This window comes from Pseudorca crassidens, chromosome 2, assembly GCF_039906515.1.
Source record: "Pseudorca crassidens isolate mPseCra1 chromosome 2, mPseCra1.hap1, whole genome shotgun sequence".
Classification (NCBI taxonomy): Eukaryota; Metazoa; Chordata; class Mammalia; order Artiodactyla; family Delphinidae; genus Pseudorca; species Pseudorca crassidens.
In genome coordinates, this window is record NC_090297.1 from 137,889,253 (window position 1) to 137,911,445 (window position 22,193).

The 22,193-nt window shown below is 41.2% G+C and overlaps 1 protein-coding gene across 1 annotated transcript in view; it reads right to left on the minus strand.

Annotated features, from left to right (window-relative positions):
* Window positions 1-22,193, minus strand: part of NMNAT2 (nicotinamide nucleotide adenylyltransferase 2) — a 196,197-nt gene that overhangs the window by 151,712 nt on the left and 22,292 nt on the right. Inside the window, exon 3 of the mRNA XM_067728884.1 lies at window positions 2,725-2,870. Coding sequence (XP_067584985.1) covers window positions 2,725-2,809 — 85 coding nt within the window. The 5' untranslated portion in view covers window positions 2,810-2,870. The remainder of the gene's footprint in view (window positions 1-2,724; window positions 2,871-22,193) is intronic.

Consider the following 22,193-nt stretch of genomic DNA (forward strand, 5'->3'; position numbering starts at 1 on the left):
TAGTATATGTTTGAAGGAAATAGAGTTCATGGAATTATTCAGTCAGAAGATTAGTGAGCAGTTCTTTCTGCTTTTGTTACAGTGCAAAGGCCTATTCAAGAGGAATCAGAAATGTGGGGTTCCAGTCTCAATTCTGCCACCCACGCTCCATGTCACTTAAGCCACTTAAGAAAGCCACTTAGCCTCTGAACATCAGTTTCTCATTTGTAAAATGGAGATAATGGTGCCTTTCTTGTAAGCTTCTTATTAAGAATAAGTGACATACACGATGAAAATGCCTTGTAAATCAGAAGCTGCTCTACAAAAATAAATTACAAAACTTATCACTAGCTCAAAGATTCCCATAAGAGATTCTACAGAAAAAAAATTGTTTAATATGTATTTTGCGTTCTTGTTCCTGTTTCCTTTTCAATGTATATGTGCTAAATCCTTCATTAGGTTATAAGCTCCTTAAAGCCACAGTGAGCATACCATATCCTCTTTCCATGTTGCTCTCTGGATTACACATAACTCATGGACACTCAAAAGTCTTTGTTGATATTCTCTCCTCTTCTTCAGCTCCAATAACAAGCAAAAGTCACTACTGTCAAAGTCTCCTTTCACCTATTCTATGTCTAAACCTCCCTGCTGTAATCCATACCTATTTCCATATACTCTCTCCTCTAAACTCATGGAGAACTGGCAGGTCAGCATCAACTTAACAAAAGCCTTTATCACCATTACTAAACTCTCTTTAGCTGCAAAACAAAATCCCTGGTTCTCAATCTGAATCTATGCTTCCTGCAATCCAAAACAAGTGGAATTAGGTACATCCTTAGTCCCACGAAGAAAGGAGGAGTACCTGCTGGCCCACTAAAGATTACTAGAGCCAAGGAGTTCCAGAGGAAAGTCCCTCCCTGTCTGGGCAACTGAGAGGAATAAAGTACAGCCATATAAAATGGCTAGAGGAAATACAGACAGAGAAGAAAAAAAGGACAGGGGTGAAGACACCAGAATCAAAAGAAAGTGAAAGGAGAGTGTTTTCAGGGCACTGACATTCCCTTAGAAGGCTGATGAGATGCTCTAGTCTACTTTGATGCTAGAACAAAAGTCTTTATTTAATAGGTAAGTTGGCACCAGCTCCTGATACAACACTTTTAAAAGCGAAAGTATGGTGAGGAAGGGATGGCTACCTCAGTCACCCTCCTTGGATCCTATAAATGTGCCTATGTGATCTGCACTCTGCTCAAAGTATATTCTTTCCATGAGGTTTTTAATAAGGGTGCCCAGTTCAACTCACCTTTTAGGTTTAAGAGAGGAATATTTTTATTCTAAGCCACCTCTCCCAGTCTTTACCGATATGATGTGGCTTTCACTAAACAGTCCTAGGAGGGCCCACGCAATCCTCAGGCTCCGGGTAAACACGTGTGCCTGCAGCCGGCTCCAGCTCGCCCTGCGTTTCAGCACCGCTGTCTCTGGATAGCGCCTCACTGGCCGGCCGGCGCAAGGCCTCCCACCCTTCACTCATCCATCCCTACCTAGTCCATTCGCTTTCCTCTTCTCGTTTCTCTCATTGCCAGAAGAAAAGCATCCCGACTTCTAACTTCTCCTCAATTCCTGCTTCAAAAGTGACCTCCGCGTGCCTCCCTCAGGGTCTAAACGCGCAAGCCCCCGCGCCTTTGGGTCCTCCTGGAGCAGCAGCGAAGCCCCGCCGTTTACCCACCGGTGGCCCGAGATCTCTGTCAGGCAACGATCACCTTTCCCTTACCACTTCTCAATCCCAACCAGCAGCCAGGAGCCCCCGCTCACTCGGCCTCTCTCTTTGCCACAAAGCCTCCTTGAAAAAAAACGCGCGATGATGCGCCCTCGCCTCGCCCAGCCCCCAAACACACACACACACACACACACACACACACACACACACACACACACACACACACACAGTCATACATACACTCGCACGCCTCAAACCTTGTGGGAGCCATCGCCAACCTGGGCAGAGCCTCAGCCAACTTGGGCCCCATCCTTCAACACCGGCTCGCAAAGGGCAGCCCGCAGCATCCGCCCCGCCCTCTCCCCTTCCTAGGCGGTGGGTCCCGGCAGCCAAGCCCAGGCCCCCGCCCCCTGCTCCCCACCTCCACATTCACTAAGCCATCCACCTCGCGCGCGCAATCCACTGTCCACAACCCTCAAACATTTGCCCCGGGCCGCCCCGAACCAGCAGCCAAACCATAAACGAATCTCCTTGAAGCCCAGCCCTGTTCCTGGTGTGTTGTGTGTGTTTGTGTCTCTGAAGCATATACACCATTAACTCCTTCGAGCTTTCGGCCCAACCTAAACAAACAGCACGTTATCTCTAACCCCCTTCTCCCTTCTCCGCGCCCCAACCTCTGCCCCCATCCCGATCCTCACCGGCCAAGTAGCCAAACCACCGCACCACCGCACCCCAGTTCTCAAACCTCGACCTCCCACCAATCCGAACCAACACTCCCCTCCGGCCCCTCCCCTCCCCCACCCCTTGGCCCCCAGCGAGGAGGGTCTGGCCCGAGCGAGTGACGCCTCGGAAGCACAGTCTGCGTCCCCTCCCGGGAGCCCAGAATAGAGGGGCTGACCTCCACCAGCTGGATCAGCCAGCACACCTCTCCAGATGGGTACTCGCCTTACCGTCAGACGCCCTGGGAAACACAGGTGCCGGGGAAAGGAGAGAGGCGGAAGCAGTCTCCGGGGGTGGGCGGGAGGACTCACCGAACATCTGAATGTGCCCTTTGGTGATGGGATTGAAGCTGCCGCAGGCGAGCAAGATAACGTGGGTCTTGGTGGTCTCGGTCATGGTGCGGGTGGGTCCCTCGCGCTGGTCCAGGGGTCGCCTCTCTTTTTGTGTCTCGATACGTCTGCAGAGGGAGAAAGGAAGGCGAGGCTCCGGCGGTGGATGCTGGGGACTCCAAGGAGCCGCTCCAGACGCAAACCGCGTCACTCCCCGCCTCCCCTTAACGCTTGCAGCGCCGGCAAGATCCGAGGCTGCTTTTGTATCGCTAAGCTCCGTCCTCTTTTCCTTCTAGCTTCTTTCACGCCTCTCGCCCTGGTCGCCCTCTCCTCCCTTTCTCTCACCCTCACCCCACCCCATCACGCTCTCTTCCTTAGTGTTTACATATAAGATGTGGTACCCAAGCCCAGAACCCTGAACACTGACAGGCAACCATCCGCATGGTGTGAGCTCTTTCTCTTACCTCCTTCTGAATTAGTTTTCCTCCCTCAATCTAACATTTTTCTGTCCACACCTACTTTCTCGAACATTTCCAACTCTAAACATGTTCGATTTTAAGAACTGTTTTCTTTCTCTCCTCAAAATTTTAAGTGGGGAAATGACAATTGGTCACTTCAGGAATATTCATTTCTGCCCGTCTTTCCCCCCTTGTCTCATGGTTTTGAACTACTAAACTGAGTCCAGACGTTGACCTAGTGGTTGCCAAGAAATAGGGGGAACCTGAATCCTTCCCCTGGCATACTGCTCCTTTTTTGGGTTGAAGCAATGAGAACATGGATGTGACAGAGTTATCAAAGCTGTGTTAGAAAATTATTGTGATCTTACATAAGCTATCAAAGTTGAGACAAAGATTTACCCATTCAACAAGTGTTCCTTGAGTACCCACTATGTGTTAGGCTCTGTTATAAACACTGCTGATAAAGCAAAGTCCCTGTCTTCATCAAGTTTACATTCTACTGGAAGGAGACAGACAATAAACAAACATAGAAGGGCTTCCCTGGTGGCACAGTGGTTGAGAGTCCGCCTGCCGATGCAGGGGACACGGGTTCGCGCCCCGGTCCGGGGGGATCCCACATGCCGCGGAGCGGCTGGGCCCGTGAGCCACGGCCGCTGAGCCTGCACGTCCGGAGCCTGTGTTCCGCAACGGGAGAGGCCACAACAGTGAGAGGCCCGCGTACCGCAAAAAACAAAAAAACAAAAACAAAACAAACATAGAAGGAAATATTAGATGGCAATTGTGCAATGCACAATAAGTGAATGCAGTTCACTCTCTGGCACAACAAAGAGTGAATGGAGAAGAGGGGACCACTTGAAATGAAGAAGTTAGGGAAGGCCTCTCTGGGGTGGTGAAATTTAAACTGAGACCCAAATGACAAGGAGTTGCTAGTACAAGTATTCTGGGACAGGGAGGGGCTCATTGTGCTCCTAGAAATGAAAGAAGGCCAGTGTGACCAGACTGCATGAATAATGGGAAAAATGCTAAGAGAGAAGATTGGACTGGTGATTAGGACCAAATCAAGTAGGGCTTGTAGGCTAGGGTAGGGTTTGGATGTTTTTCTAAGAGGAATAACTTAGAGAGGAATAACAGAAGGAAACCACTGAAGCTTTTAGGCAGAGAAGTGGTAAGTAATTTACATTTTTATAAGATCACTCTGGCTGCTAGGTGGAAAACGGGAAGGGAAGGAAAGCATTTAGGAAATCCTCCTGGTAGTCTAAGCAGGTGCAGTTGTCCTTGGACTAGGTGTTATAGAGGTGAAACTGATGAGAAGCAAAGGGTCTCAGGATAAGTTTTGTAGATAAAGTTTACAGTCTTTGCAAATGGATTGGATGTGAAGGATGAGGGAAAGAGAAATCTAGGAAAATGTCTAGAAATTTGGTTTAAGTAAATGAGTGGACTGAGAGTGAGAAAGATGGAGAAAGGAAGTTTCAGGGATGACCAATGTTCTATTCTGATACAATAAATAAACCTAATAATTTGAGATTTTTTTTAAATAGCCTTTCAAAAAACTGAGAAATAACTGACATATGCATTGTATTAGTTTTAGGTACACATAATAATTCTGAACTTAGAGATCCATAAGTACAAATATTTACTTTTTTTGGGCTTCAAGATTCTTGGATAAATTTCTACCTATTTTAGTGGGTTGGTCATTGTTTCTTATTTAAGAGCATGTAGTTGGTGTACAGCAAATATTTGTTAAATTATGCTGAACAGCAAATTGATCCTAATATGCATAAAATTTCCAATTTAAAGATAAGTCCTAAGAACTGATGTATATTTGTAATTTGATGTATCTTCCCTCACAGGGGATGCAGATTAGTGGGACAGAAGAGCAGGAGCTGTTGAGGGGAGCCCGACTTGGGTAGGAAACTCTGACACTTATTAGCTGGGCAATAAATATTTATTGTCTGCCACATGCCAGATACTTGATTTAGAGGCTGTGAACAAAACAAAGTCCCTGCTTTAATACAGCTCTCATACTAGAGGGCAAAACAGACGATTGGAAAATAAAATAAAATAAACATAATGGTAACAGATACCATAATGAAAAATAAAGCTGGATGAGAAGAAAAGGAAAGGGAAATTCTCCTTTATTCAAGGTGGTCAGGGATGGCCTCTCTGATAGGATGGGATCTGAGCAGGGACCTGAAAGAAGTGAAGGAATGTGTCATTTGACTATCTGGGGAGGAACATACCTGGCAGAACAGCAAGTGCAAAGAGCCTGAGGAGCAAGAGTGTTTGAGAGTCTTCGACAAGCACACCCATGTGGCTGCACAAAAGAAAGCAAGTGGAAAAGTAGGACAGATCAATAGGGCCTCATAGGCCCTGGTGAGGGCTTTGGCTTTTTCACTGGGAGAGATAGGAAGTCACTGGAGGTTCTGAATAGAGAAGTTACATGAGCTGACTTACATTTGAAAAGTACCATTTTGGCAGGAAGTATAAATTTTGGAGTCATCAGTATAGTTTTATATTTAAAACCAAAGGATTAAATGAGGTCACCTAAGGAGTAGCATATATATATATATATATATATATACACATAGAAGAAAAGAGGCCCTCAAATTCAGCCCCGGGGCACACCAAATTAGCAACAGTAGCTAACATTCACTGAATATCAGTAGAAGCCCAGGCATTATAAGCCATTTACAGATGTTAATTCATTTAACACTCACCATAATTCTATGAGTTCAAATAATTTTATCCCATTTTAGAGATGAGCATAAGGGAGAACAGAGAAATGAAATAACTGGTCCTAGTAAGTATGGATTCAAATTCAAACCCTGGTAGTTTTGGTTGAAGGCCCTGTTGTTGATCCAAGCCTACTGTTTCATCTTGTTTCACTGCTATGCTATACAGGCATACCTCGTTTTATTGAGCTTCACAGACATTGTGTTTTTTCAAATTGAAGGTTTGTGACAACCTTGAGTCAAGCAAGTATATCTACACCATTTTTTTCCAATATCATTTGCTCATTTTGGGTCTCTGTGTCACAGTATTTCAAACTGTTTTCATTGTTATTATATTTGTTATGGTGATCTGCAATCAGTTGTCTTTGATGTTACTACGGTAATTGTTTTGGAGCACCATGAACCACACCATATGAGACGGCAAACTTAATTGATAAATGTGTTCTGACTGCTCTACTGACCAGCAGTTACCCCATCTCTCTCCCTCTCCTTCGGCCTCCTTATTTCCTGAGACACAGTGATATTGAAATTAGGCCAGTTAATAACCCTAGAATGGCCTCTAAGTGTTCAAGTGAAAGGAAGGGTCAACTGATGCGGCAAGCTTCATCGCTGTCTTATTTTAAGAAATTGTCACAGCTACCCCAGCCTTCAGCATCCACCACCCTGATCAGTCAGCAGCCATCAACATCCAGGCAAGACCCTCCACCAGTCAAATGATTATAACTCACTGAAGGCACAGATGATGGTTATCATTTTTTAGCAAAAAAGTATTTTTTAATTAAGGTATGTACATTTTTTTTTTTTTTTTTTTTTTGCGGTACGCGGGCCTCTCACTGTTGCGGCCTCTCCCGTTGTGGAGCACAGGCTCCGGACGCACAGGCTCAGCGGCCATGGCTCACGGGCCCAGTCGCTCCGCGGCATGTGGGATCTTCCCGGACCGGGGCACGAACCCGTGTCCCCTGCATCGGGAGGCGGACTCTCAACCACTGCTCCACCAGGGAAGCCCTGTACATTGTTTCTTTTAGACATAATGCTATTTCAAACTTAATTGACCACCGTATAGTGTAAGCAGAAATTTTATAGGCTCTAGGAAACCAAAAAATTCATGTGACTCACTTTATTACAATATTCACTTTACTGTGGTAGTCTGGAACCAAATCTGCAATATCTCCAAGGTATACCTGGACTAACTGCATTCATAAAAATGAGGATAACTATACCCACCAAACCACAGAGATGTGAAGATTACCGGTAATGTAGAACACCTAGCATATAATAGATGGTCAATAAGTGATACCTATTTTATAAATGAGAGAATGGAACTTTGTAGCAGAGGTTTGAAGAACAGACTGAGAATTGCCATACCAAGTGTTCAGGTTTTCCCTCCTTTACCCAGGAAAAATGGAAAAGTAGGCAACAAAATTCAATGTAACTTGCTGGAATGACTGGACACTCACTCAACTCTACAAGTTAATTTTAATAAAAAGAAAGAAAGAAAAAAGTCCAATTCAACATTCCCACACAGCACAGTGGTCAATAAATATTTACCAATGAATCAAGTACAAAAATCTTTTTTTACCAGCCCAGGGCTGAGAGAGTAACAATGAAATGTGAATTTGTAACACAATGCAATAAATGTTTCAGTCTTGTAGGTTATGTCTTCTTAAGTAACAGTTTAAATTCTATAGATTAGATTAATTGGTTGTGATTCTAATTGTCTCTTGTAATTTTATTTGTGCTTATCTCTAATTTGTGTATCCCCAAAGAGGGTTCAGGAACTGGAATAGAAAAACATTGAAAGCAAATCTTGGTTCTGTCACTTGCTAATTGTTTGTCTTTGGGCAAGTCATTTATTGCTAAGACTGGAAGTACAGTAGTCCATCCTTATCCTCGGTTTCATTTTCTGAGGTTTCAGTTATGCCTGGTCAACCTCGGTCTGAAAATATTAAATGGAAAATTCTGGAGATAAACAATTCATACGTTTTAAATTACATGCTGTTGTGATTAGCATGATGAAATCTCACGCCCTCTGCCTCCATCCTGCCTGGGACCCCCAACCACCAACATAATCTGTTCCTGACATCTAACCATAGACATTGTCATGGCTGGATGATCCAGGATCACCCAAAGCAGATGATCCTTCTTCTGACAAATCCTCAGAATGTCAATAGTAGCCTAATGCTATGTCATTCATCTCACTTCATCTCATCATATAGGTGTTTTATTGTCTCACATCATCACAAGAAGGGTGATAGAGTACAAGAAGAAATTTTTGAGAGACAGACCACATTCACATAACTTTTATTACAGTATATTGTTGTAGTTGTTCTATGTTATTATTATTGTTGTTAATCTCTTACTGTGCCTAATTTATAAACTAAACTTTATCATAGGTTTTTACGTATAGGGAAAAACATAGTATGTATAGGATTTGGTACTATCCCCAGTTTCAGGCATCCACTGGGGGACTTGGAACGTATCCCCCATTGATAAGCAGGGACTACTATACCATAATACATACCGTGTGTGCTTTATAGGGGTCCTATATGGATCAAATAAGACCATGTGTGAATAAATGAGGTTTTTTTTTTTCTTTTTTTTTTTTAAAGCATATCCTCAGCTTTAGGTCAAACTCCACAGTTGTTCCATACAAAATACCTACTGTTTTTAAGTGTTCAGTGTTTCTACTGATGAGTTTGTCAAGGATGTTTCTGGCAGTTCCAATCTTAGAGGGTAATGGCTTTGGGAATGTGCTAATAGTGTACATATATATCAACCAATGAAAACAAATACCAAAAAACGTACTAACAACAAATTTATTCTCAGTGAAGATTCCAAGGCTGGTCCATAAGCTATAGAAATAGGAACGTCAACCCTTGCATAATACATGTACCTTAATATATATCGTGATCTATTCTCAGGGGTGCTTATTTTAACTTAGGTAATATAATTTGGTCCAATATTTCAAGTTTCCAACAACCGGTTAATTGCTTTAGGCTGGAAAGGAGCCTGAGTCATTCTCCCACAACCTAAACTTTGCAATCTGCTCCAGCCAGTTCAGTTTCCAAATGGCTCAAGGCAGACAGTCCAACCCAGAACTTTCCCTGTAATAAATATCTATTCTGATGGGCAGGCTTAAGTGTCTATTGGGTCTGATTTGAAAGGTGCCTATGTAAAGTCTAGCAGTGTGGGTATGTATGCTCACTTATCTCCCTATTTACCTAGTCCGGATTAATCATCCATTTACATCACAAGTCAGGGTAAAACTATTCCATGTTTATGAAGCTGGGTTCCAAAATAATATTAGAGATCATCCTTCACAGGAAATGCACAAAGTCACACAGACAAATGTGGCTCCCTAGTTCCTGGGATCAATTCAGGTATTGAATATTTATTTCATGTTTCCTGGTAAAAATGATTCTGAGAAAAAAATATTATTCTAAGAAAACCATGACTCCTTGGGATTCTCTTCAGTTCTCTACATTTGTATAGTTCTTTCTCCTTTGTTTTCTCCGCTTCTCTTCAAGATAAACATCTTCAGGGATACAGCTAAAGTGATGGGCATTATTCTCCCGTTTTCCCCCCAAGGAGATATTTTTACATCTGTGGGATGAAAAATGTCCCCAAGATTAGGAAAAAAAAATGTACCCAAGATTAAGATCCTCCTTCCTCTAGCTCTAAATCTCCCAAGTCTCACTCAAACTTATGATTGCTCTAATTATTCTAATCATATTTCAAAATTGAAAGATGTTTCCAAATTTTAAAACCTGATCATCAATTATAAACATGTCAATTTTGCTGGCACCACAGTGAAGAAAAAAAGTACATGGGTCTTTATAACCAATAAGCATTGTATACCATTAAAAATAACAAATTTCTTCAACTAACTCAGATATTTGCTGATTTATTTATCATGACTTCTTTCAGATAATAGGGTGAGGGGCATGTACAAATCATTACTTTCATCTTGAGACCAAAGATCTCTTTTCCCAAGAGATAGAAAAATCAGTTCTAACAGACCTAGCAAGAAGTATAATTAATTAAGAAGTAAAATAATTCCTTGAAATGGCATCTGAGAATATCTCTGCCTCCCTCCTTTAAGTCACCCAAATGGAAAACACATTCGGTTCAAGGGAGCATTAAATAAAGGATAGGGGATGTAAAATACAAAATATTTTTTCTATTACATCAATACCTCACAATTTGGTTAAGTCAGATATAACCTAGAATTTCAATCCCATCATTTCTCAAACATAGAAGATGTAGAAAGCAGTTGGGGTTCCACTTCTAATACCCTGAACACCCCAAAATTAAACTCCCCCATGAAAAACAGGCCCGGGAACTAGAGGAGGAATGATAAAGATGGTGTGACATGATACCTTTTATTACCTCTACAATGGCTCTAGAGAAGTAGCTCAGATCAAAAGATTATCCTGGGATATGATGAATACCACGGTAACTATAGTTAACAGTACTGTACTGCATATTTGAAAGTTGCTGAGAGAGTACATCCTAATAGTTCTCATCATAAGAAAAAAATTTTTTGTAACTATGTATGGGGACAGATGTTAACTAGCCTTATTGTGATCATTTTGCAATACATACATATAATCAAATCATTATGTTTTACAGCTGAAACTAATATAATGTTTTTTGGGGGGTTTTGTTTGTTTGTTTTTTTTTTTTGTGCGATCTTAGTTTCCCAACCAGGGATCGAACCCATGCCCCCTGCAGTGGAAGTGAGGTTTCCTAACCACTGGACCGCCATGGAATTCCCTAATATAATGTCATATGTCAATTACACATTATTATTATTATTTGAGTCATGCTATGTGGCCTGTGGGATCTTAGTTCCCTGATCAGGGATTGAACCTGGGCCCTCGGCAGTGAAAGCATGGAGCCCTAACCACTGGACTGCCAAGGAATTCCCAATGACACCTCATTTAAAAAAAAAAAAGACTATCCTAACAAGAGAATGGATGGTGATCACTAAACGACGCTGCAGAATGTGAGGGTCACCAAAGCAAAAGCCGAATGCAAATACAGTCCCCACTCCATCTTTTTTTTCCATGTGGCCCTAAATTTGCAATACTAATGTCTCCACTATGTTAAATAACTAGCATGGGGTATCTGCATCTGGAGACCACTATTATAGCACTGATCTGTTCCCTAAGAAAATAAGTTTGTTAAAGAATTTTTGTTTCCCAATTTAAATGAATAAAGAAGTGAATAGGGGACTTCCGTGGTGCCACAATGGTTAAGAATCCGCCTGCCGGGTTTCCCTGGTGGCGCAGTGGTTGAGAGTCCGCCTGCCGATGCAGGGGACATGGGTTCGTGCCCCGGTCCGGGAAGATCCCACATGCTGAGGAGCGGCTGGGCCCGTGAGCCATGGCCGCTGAGCCTGCACGTCCAGTGCCTGTGCTCTGCAACTGGAGAGGCCACAACAGTGAGAGGACCGCGTACCGAAAAAAAAAAAAAAAAAGAATCCGCCTGCTAATGTAGGGGACACGGGTTCGAGCCCTGGTCCGGGAAGATCCCACATGCCGCGGAGCGACTAAGCCCATGTGCCACTACTGAGTGTGCTCTAGAGCCCGCGAGCCACAACTACTGAACCCACGTTCCACAACTACTGAAGCCTGTGGGCCTAGAGCCCGTGCTCCACAACAAGAGAAGCCACCGCCATGAGAAGCCCGTGCACTGCAACGGACAGTAGTCCCTGCTCACCACAACTAGAGAAAGCCCGTGCAGCAACGAAGACCCAAAGCAGCCAAAAAATAAATAAATAAGTAAATAAATAAATTTATATAAAAAAGGAAGTGACTAAAGCGAGACAAAGGGAAGAGGTGGGATAGTGGGGGAAAAAAACGCATACCTTACTTTCCAGCCAATTACTTCCTAAGTATCTCCAGAATTGTTCCATTTTTCTGTATCTTTCTGCTACTTTTCAGCTTCAGGACACCTTTCTCTCTCTCTCTTTAATTACTGAAGAATTCTGGCTGGATTTCCTGCCAGTAAGCTTTCCCTTCCCTAAGCCATTTTTCATATTCCAGCCAAAGGGATATTTCCCTAAAATATAAATCAAATCGTATCACTCTCTGGCTTTGAATCCTTCAATGGCTTCCTGCGGTCCTCAGAATACTATCCAAACTCTTAAAAGTCTAACAAGTCCCCTCATGATCTGGCTCCTAACTGCCCGCTCTCTTCACCCTATTCCCTTTAGTACAGCCACAATGAACTACTTTTAGGCATCAAATGTGGCATGCTCTCTCTTAGCCAGCAAACGCAAACCTAAATCGACTTAACTTATTTCCTGAGCCTTCTGTGAGCCCCGTAGGTCTGAGTTAATGCCTCTCCTCATAGGTGCTGGTTTTTTCTGTATCACAGCATTATCACAGTGTCCTGCATGGTGATTGCCTTTTGATTTGCTCACACTCTTCACCAACATTTATTCAGACCCTAGCATGAACCAGGCAGTGTGCTTAGCACTCTGCATTCATTATCCCATTTAATTTTCACTGAATCTCAGTTAAGTAAAATAGGTTCTTTGATTATACATTACAGCTGAGGAAACTGAGACTTACACGAGTAACTTAAGTTCACACAGCTAATAAGTGGGGGAGGCAGGCTTTGAACCTGGGTAGTCAACCTGGCTAGTACCCAACTCACCCCAAACTTCAATGAGAGCAGGAACAGCTTCTGTCTTGTTCGCTGTTATACCCCAGTGACTGTCACAGTCTGGCACATAGCAACGGCTCAAAAACTACTGGTTTCCTAAATGTGGAATGATTTTTCCTTATGACTGGCTCCACTCTGTGCATAATATTTTTACTCCTATTCTGAGTTGGATGTCTTAAAAACTAAGAAAAGGACTGCACCAAATAAATCCTACCAGGTATTAATTAGTAAGGCCTGTAACTATAAGATCTGTAACTATAAGATCGGTGGGCCTGTTCTTCCCTTCTCCTCTCAAGCTCTCTTTTAGACCACAGTTGTGTTGTCCATTCTGGAAGGAATAAAGTCACACCCTGGAACAGGTTATTGTCAGCTGGAAGTAGACATCCATCTTCAAAGCCCTCTATGTATGTTCTTGAACTTTAGGGCCTGAAAAGTTAGAAACAACATTTCTCAGACTCTCTGGCAGTCAGACTTCTGGATACTAATTACATTCTAGCAGGGGATGACCTGTGTGAGATTTGGAAGGCAAAAGTGATGAGAAAGCCATCTTACTACTGCTCTTGCTGCGAAGCAACAACTGTTGGTGTGTGTTTGAAGCCAGAACCCACATCCAGTAGCCCCTAAATTCTAGTCACCGAAGTCATGGGTGTTGAGAGGCAGTTTGGCAGCTTCCTGTGGACTACAGCTGTCATGGTGTGCCCTTGAAATCTAGAGTCACGCGGTGGCACCTAACTTCAGTTTCTTTAGTACTCTCAAAGAATTTCCTAAGCACAGAGTCCCTTGTTTTTAATCCCTTTCTGCTTGAAATACCTAGAGTTGTTTCTGTTTCCTGAATTGAAACCTACATGACACATCACCTTAAATGCTGTATCTAGCTGTACCCACTTTTTGTGTAGGCAAGAGCAAATTATATGTAAATGCGGTTATTTTGGAAATGTAAATATGCAATGAATAAGAAATTGATTGACAGGAATTAGAATAATGGGTGAAAGAATTATAGGTTTTGTGTGTGCGTGTTTCCCGAGTAGGGGAAGGGAGATGGTGGGGAGGATGAATCAAGCAGAATGATAGATGATGACTGGGAAAAGAGAGAGAGAAAAATGAGTACAGAACCCTGGGGTTCTACAAGGGAATAGCAGAGCAGAATTAATAATCAGTTTTTTTGAAGAACTTGATCCAATAATTGTTTATATGTGTGGAGCCATTTAGAGCTGACAGTGCTTTCACACATGTTATTCCATTCGATTCTTGTAATAAATGATGTTGTGAACTAAGCTTTTGCAGGCTCTGTTATGGATTTTTCATATGGGGAAAGAAAGCAAGGCTCGGGGAGTTTAAGTGACTTCCTCAAGGTTACAGCTAGTAAGTAAGTAGATCAGACCCTTGATTCCAAATTCCAGTGTCCTACTCCAGGCTGCTGGCTACAGAAATCACTTTGGCTTAAGAATGAGGGAGAATTGAGGAATTCAGACTGTCAAGGATGATAACCATGCTATTTTAAATCTGAACACAAAGGCTGCAGAGCCCAGTCATCAAGACCTTTGCCTTACTCAGAATTAGGAAGTGCCTTTCTTTGTTCTTTCCCAGTCACTAAGCCCTGAGAGGTAGGACCTGAGTGGCCTGGCAGTGGAGTTAAGGAGCAAAGTGGATTCAGTCTCTACGCTGCATAGGTAAAATTGGCATTTTGTAAATAGTCTTGGCTTGATGTTCCCATACTCTATAGTAAAGTCATTCTTGTGCTTAAAAGTCTGGCTGAGTTCTCATTACTCATCATAGAGAAAGGCACTGGGGCAAAGTAAGAGTAAGTTTTGGTTCTAAGGTCACATTAAAGACAGGACCCTTTGAGTGCTCTGGTGTGCCTCATGGTGAATGGGATGCCTTCTTTACAGGGGGCCCCTGATGTCTGTGTCCACCTTCCACACAGTCCCACTCAGCTCTCATACTTCCTATCATCTCTGTCAGTCCTACTCTAAAGTGAAGACAGGCAAGCGGTCTTGCTTGGGGAACAGAGAGAGATGTCTCCACTGGGGCAGAGTCATGTACAAATAGCTACTGAGAAGTGGCGTGGGAGAGGGAAGGATGAATAAGCAGTCAATTAGGGGAATCAAAAGGAGTTGTTCTACTATTTATTTCCTCTGTCTGGAGGACACTTCAGTATCTGGTGAAAGGACGACAGTCCTCAGTCCTCTGGGTAACTGGCATGATGATAAACACAGATGCATCTGGCCCTGATTTTGGAATTGTGGGGATGAGCGAAGTTTCCTTTAGTTGCTCCCTTGATTAGCCACTCCTCTACATACACATAAAAGATGCACATCTTAAACAGGCTGCAGGGGGAGTACAGAAAAAAATGTTTAAGAAGCTTGGTAGAGCCATTTGGGTACAAAGAATACATTTATCCCAGGTGATTAGTGTTCATTGCTTAACGCTTCCTGGGGAGGATTAGTTCTTGGCCTTCTCTGGTTAGCCCAGTCCTCACTGAAAAGGTGCTCTTTAAAGTGATAGACACACAAGTTACTAAAATTATTCTATATTTTTATATCAAACTAATTCAATTTATCTTCTTTCCAATTAGTCTGAATGAGTGTGATAATATAGAGATTGCAAAGTTATTTAAGAAAGAAATTCCAGAGTCAAAGAAGAGGGTGGTTGAGCTGCTGTTTTGCTCACCAAACTTGGAGGTGGCCTTTGAGACAGATGGTAAGAAAGATACTTTTCTTTTATGCGTGTGGTAGACACTGTTGTTTGCCAGTTCTCTTCTTCCTTTTTTTAGGCTGCCATTCCCAGCTCTCTTTGAGGCCAGTGAGGCTATGTGACCCAGTTCTGGCCAAAGACACATGAGGGAAATTAGGCTGGGGTGGGAGGAGTAATTTACTCCTGGGAATGATTTTTACTCCTGATAGAGACAAGAGATGGGAGTTCAATACAATTGTATGAAAATGTGATCTTGCAGCTGCAGCAACAATTCTGTTACCATGAGATGACTATCTGAGGAGGAACATTCAACACTCAAGGATGTCAAACTAAAAATATATATATAGATAGATAGATAGATAGATAGATACATCTTCAATGACATCATTGAGCTGCTTCCCAACCCTGGAACCATCTGTCTCCAGATAAATGTGTTAATTGCTTAAGCCATTATTTGTCACATGTCCTGTGATTTGCAACTATATGTATCCTGACTGATACAACAGACCTAGCAAACAAAAGGATTCTTCAAGTAGGGCTGCCATTACCCCATTCGACACCTCTGTGTAAATTAGATAAGACGCTTCTTCCTCTAGATGGATTTCAAGTCCTACTTGTTTCCTTTGCCAAGTGCCCTGATGCCATTATAGATCACCAACTTGCCTCCTTAAGTACATCAGAGGGCTACCTCTGTTCAAAGGACTCAGATGCCAATTGCAAATAAGGGGGAGAAAGCAATGAGGCAATACAATTTTGAGATTGACTGACTAAAATTTGGGCTGTTGTTATTGTTACTGCTCTTCATTTTAAACAATGAATTTGTTTTTAACTCCAAATCCAATATTGGATTTTTCATTATTCAATAATGTACCCCAAAATACAATTCTGGGGAAAATACTAGTTAGTACAAAATTCTGTTTTTAAGTTTGTGCTACCACACTTCTGCCAATAACCTGTTAAAACTGGGCTGATGAAAACCATATCGAAGCAATATAACCACTTGCAATATGAAACTGTTATGGTGCAGATTACTTAATTCTCCTACTCCTCTATTAAAACTGCTAGAAGCACTGCTTTGGTATAATTAGCATGACATCATTTATCCTTCACATGATGCAAGTAAATTTACGTATTAGGTCAGCCGCTACTCATTAGTTGACACTATGTCATTTTCATCAATTTTAATCAAAGTTTCAAGTTATTAAACAACTTAAACCAAAGTACTTTTCTGTGAAAACATCTTTCCAATTAATTTTATCACTATAAAAGCTAGTTTTGCCCACACAACTGGCAAAACTAATCAATATGAGTACAGCCATATATGCAGGACACTTATTAACACTTTAAGAGATGCAAATTAATAGGAGTCTGACATGCTTTTCCACTCATTTAATATTATATGCTGTTACTTTAGGCTACTCATTAGTACAAACTCACCTAGAAACAAACATGGGGACTAACATTATATGACAAGATTGAGAATAATCTTAGACGATCATAAAATATAAACACATTTAAAAAATCCTCTTTGAACTCTTAGACGCATTTGAAAACTTTGAGATAATGCATTTAATACAATAGGCTGACAGCCTGAATAGACAAAACAATCATCATAAGTAGACTCAGATGTTATAACTAAACAGGATACAATATATACATTGTATTTATATAGTATATATTTAGTATATATATATATAGTATATAGCATATATAGTATACTATATATAGTATATATATACTATATATATAGTATATATATACTATATATATACTATATATATAGTATATAGTAATATATAATACATTGTATTTATATAGTATATATAAATATACACTTATATATATCAATTTTAAGATTTACCATAAAGCTACAGTAATCAAGACTGTGTGGAATTGGCAAAAGGATAGACACATAGATAAATGGAACAGAAGAGGCCAGAAATAATCAACTGATTTTTAACAATGTGCAGAGACAGTTCAATGGAGAAAGTATAGTCTTTCCAATAAATGATACTGAAACAATTCAGCATACATATGCAAAAGAAAGGGGAAAAAAAAAGAACCATGTCACAGACTTCACACCTTATGCAAAAATTAACTCAAAGTGGACCATACATCTCAATGTAAAATGTAGAAATATCAAGTTTCTAGAAGAAAATATAGAAATTTGCATCATCTTGGATTTGGTGATAAGTTTTCAGATATAACACCAAAACCACAATCCAAAAAAAGAAAAAATTGGGCTTCCCTGCTGGTGCAGTGGTTAAGAATCCGCCTGCTGATGCAGGGGACACGGGTTCGAGCCCTGGGCCGGGAAGATCCCACGTGCTGCGGAGCAACTAAGCCCGTGAGCCACAACTACTGAAGCCTGCGCGCCTAGAGCCCGTGTTCCGCAACAAAAGAAGCCACCGCCATGAGAAGCCCGTGCACCTCAATGAAGAGTAGACCCCGTTCAATGCAACTAGAGAAAAGCCTGCATGCAGCAACAAAGACCCAACGCAGCCAAAAATAAATAAATACATTTATTAAGAAAAAAAATTGATAAACTGGTCTTATCAAAATTACAAAGTTTGGCTTTGCAAACAAACGAACCACCATGGTTAAGAAGAATGACAAGACAAGCTATAGAGCTGGAGAAAATATTTGCAATTCACATGTCCAATAAAGGACTTAGAGCCAGAGTATAAAAAACTGCTATAACTCAACAAGAAAACAACCCCCCTCCAAAAAAAAGATGAGCTACTTTTCCAAAGAAATTATACAAATGGCGCGTAAGCATATGAAAAGATGCTCAAAGTCATTAATCATTAGGAAAATGAAAATGAAAATTACAATAAGATACCTCTATTCACCTACTAGAATGACTAAAATTTTTTTTAAAATTAACAATTCCAAATGCTAGTTAAAATGCTGTGCAACAAGCACTCTCAGTCATTGTTTGTGGAAATACAAAATGGTACAGCTAGTTTGTAGTTTCTTAACAAAGTAAAACATACACTTATAATATGGCCCAGCAATCCCAATCCTAGGTAATTATGAAAGTGAATTGAAAAACTTGTAAATATAGAAGTCTGTTAATGACCATTTACAGTAGCTCTATTCATAATCACTAAAAACTAGAAGCAACTGAGATGTCCTCAGAGGTGAACAGATTCACAAATTGTAATACCTCTGTACAATGGAATACTACTCAGCAATTTTTACAAAATGAACTCTTGATTCACACAACAACAAAGATGAATCTTAAATGCATTTGGTAAGTGAAAGAAGCCGGATCTAAAAGACTACATGCTGTATGGTGCTATTTAACTGGCATTCTGCAAAAGGCAAAACCGTAGAGACAGAAAATACAGATCAGTGGTTGCCAGGAGTTGGGAAGAGGTTGACTGCAAAGGGGCTGGCACAAGGCACATTTTAGGTGTTGGAAATCACTGTGGTGGTGGATATGTGACTCTATGCATTTGTCAACACCCATAGAATGTTACACCTAGTCTAAGAAGGTGTAATTTACTGTAAAACTAAGAGTGAAATTTACTGTATGCAAATTTTCAGAATCAACCAGGATGATGGGGGTAAGGGTGGGAGGATCCCAGGATGGAATGCAGACTAACAAATGTAACTGTATTACAAATATATGATATAACCTAACTGAAATGGATGGGAGAAAATGAGCTGACCAAAGTAATTTTGGAAATGTGTTTTGACTGGCTATCATAAGGCTAAAGTAAATGCAACTGTACATAAATGCCTTACTTTTCTTGGTAAATTTGTTTCTCACAGGGGTATAAGTTAGCAATTCTGAAACTACTATGCATGTACACTAGGGTTGAACAAATAAGTAAATAAGTTGTAGCTAATGAAAGCCAGGTTTCTCACTGTCAAAGAAAGAAGTTACAAACAAGCAGAGAAGGCTAGAATGAACCCTGTAGTTCTAGATTAAAACTGATTCTATATGTATGAATTCACCATGTGTGTATACACAGGTAGAAAGATACAGAAATAAATATAAATTTGTGTGTACATATGAGTTAGCAAACATACATACATTTCCCTTTCTATCTGCTCAAAGGGCCTAGAAGCAATGGCACCCCATTAGTGATGAGCACCCCGATCTTGCTTTCTAATTATCATTCTCCAATAAAGAAACCAAGACTCTTTGAAGAAATGGCTGATTCTATGACTGGGATGAGGAAAATACAAGTCTGGAGCTTCTTGTAGTGTCACAAAGTAAGGAAGTGCTAAAAAAAAAAATAAAGGATAAGGCATGTCCCTTAAGGGATAAGGTCTTTGGGGCATCCAAGACTGCTCACACATTCTGTATTATGCTAGAAGGACTTCACAGGGCTCAACATATTATTGTACTAATGACTAAAATTTATCACAATGACACAATAAGGTTACACAGCAGATAATTGAGGGAAAAAGACACATTGGCCAGAGTCTGGAGAAATCCACCCACAGGCTTTCTATACCAGAGGTCCAGGGGAGGACACAGTAGGTGTGTTCCCTTTGCTAGCAGTGAAAATGCAGTGGCACATGTGTAATGTTTCTCCTAGGGAAGCCCATTTAAGACTCAGCGTTTAGGGATTTTGGGGGAACTAGTCATGTAGGCATGCTTTGGCTGGCATCTACCAAAATCCCAGGCTCTCAGAAGGAAACAGGTATTCAGTGTCTTAAGTGGGCAAAACAAGCTTACCAGTATAGAGAATTTTCCATATCAGGGTGGGGAAGTTTTCACAAGCCAAGTTCACAGATGCCAGCCAAGGGCAACCTTGCAAGCAGGCCCTTCTAAAGATAGCAGCCTCTGGCCTGCTGTGTTAACTCTTTCCTGCACAGGGTATATCAAAAGGACACAGGACCCAGGGCCAAAATTGGAACAATCTGAACAACAAAATAAATAATTACAGTATTGGATTATAATTCAAAGAATAAAATAGATATCCATGAGTCTATACTGCTATAAATAAGTGAAATAAATAAATAAATTGGGTGGCAGACAAATCTTTGTTACAGGAGAATTCCATATAATAATATAGAAGGAATTAAAGAAATTGAAAATCACCATTAGAGCACCACAGTGATAACTGCTTCAAGAAAGATCCCCTAAAATTAGCAGGTGAAGCTAAGAAGAAACAGAATATTTGCATAGCTTCAAAGTACCTCACCCCCCAAAAAAGAACATTAATTATTGCGGTGGTTTAAGCATTTGTTCACAAATTCTTTAACAATCATCTTTCTGGAATGTGAAGCCTAATTCCCTTCTCCTTGAGTATGGACTGGACTGGGCTTCTTCTAGCAAATAGAGCATGGAAAGGGAAAAATAGTAACTTTACAGTACAGAAAACTGGCAGACTCCAGCTTAACCATGTGATTAACATCATCAGTTATGTCATGTTGATACCAGGTACCCCTGATATGATGTAATCAGAAGGGCACTTCATTCTGTGATATCATTTCCAAGTTTAGTCTAGTCATGAGAAAACATCAGAAAAATCCCAGTTTAGGGATATTCTACAATATACCTGATCAGTAGTCTTTAAAATTGTCAAGGTCACGAAAAACAAGGAAAGACTGAGAAATTATCACAGATTTAAGGGAACTTAGATGCAATGACCAAGTCTAACATGGACTGGGTCTCAAAGCTGAAAAAGGACATTAATGGAAAAACTGGTGAAATCAGAATTTAGTTAGTAGTTTAGTTAATAGTATTGTACTAATGTTAATTTCACAGTGTCAGTCATTGTACTATGGTTATAAAACAATGTTAATGTTGGGGGAAGCTAGATGAAGGATATTCGTGAGCTCTTCAACTATATTTGCAACTCTTCTGTAAATCTAAAGTTATTTCAAAACAGCAACAAAAGAATTTTTAAGCACTTAGGCTGGCGCATAGTAGTTGCTAACTAATGTTAGCTTCTCTTGGTTAATTTATTTGGTAATCATTCCCAGAGGTTGATAGTGATGGGAAATCTCTCTTGTTGCCTTTACTCCAAATAAAAACTGTATTTCTGGACTTCCCTGGTGGCACAGTGGTTAAGAATCCACCTGCCAATGCAGGCGACACGGGTTCGAGCCCTGGTCCAGGAAGATTCCACATGCTGCGGAGCAACTAAGCCCGTGTGCCACAACTACTGAGCCTGTGCTCTAGAGCCTGCGAGCCACAACTACTGAGCCCACATGCCACAATTACTGAAGCTTGAGCTCCCTAAAGCCTGCATGCTGCAACTACTGAGCCCGCATGCTGCAACTACTGGAGCCCGCATGCTGCAACTTCTGAAGCCCGTGCGCCTAGAGCCCATGCTCCGCAACAAGAGAAGCCATCGCAACGAGAAGCCCGTGCACCGCAACGAAGAGTAGCCCCTGTTCGCCGCAACTAGAGAGAGCCCGCGTGCAGCAACGAAGACCAAACGCAGCCAAAAATAAATAAATTTATATTTTAAAAAAATAGTTAAAAACTGTATTTCTAAGGATGAATGATTTTAGTGGAGACTATTTTCCAGAGTGCCAACATGGCTGGAGATTAGGTCTGGACCCATGACCACTCAAGGGTAAGATGAGCTGGCTACATATACCCCTACAGCTGGCCTCAACCCTGCTAGCGCAGCTATCTAAGCCTGTGTTTTTGAGGCTGTTTGGAAATGTATGGCTCGGGATGCCAGACTCAAACCAACACTGAAGCCAGAAATACCTAAAAATGGGACAGTGTAAAAGAAATGTGGCCAGTATGGGCCTTACTGCTGGCCCTAAGGGTTCTAGATATTACTAAGTTCAACAGTGGTCAAGTAAGAGGCTGGCAAAGGGTGAAGAGGCAGCTTTGGAATACTGTAAGCTGTAAGTTTTACCTGTGCTTCATCCTACATTAAAATATTTTTTTCTCCCATTGGAAATGAGC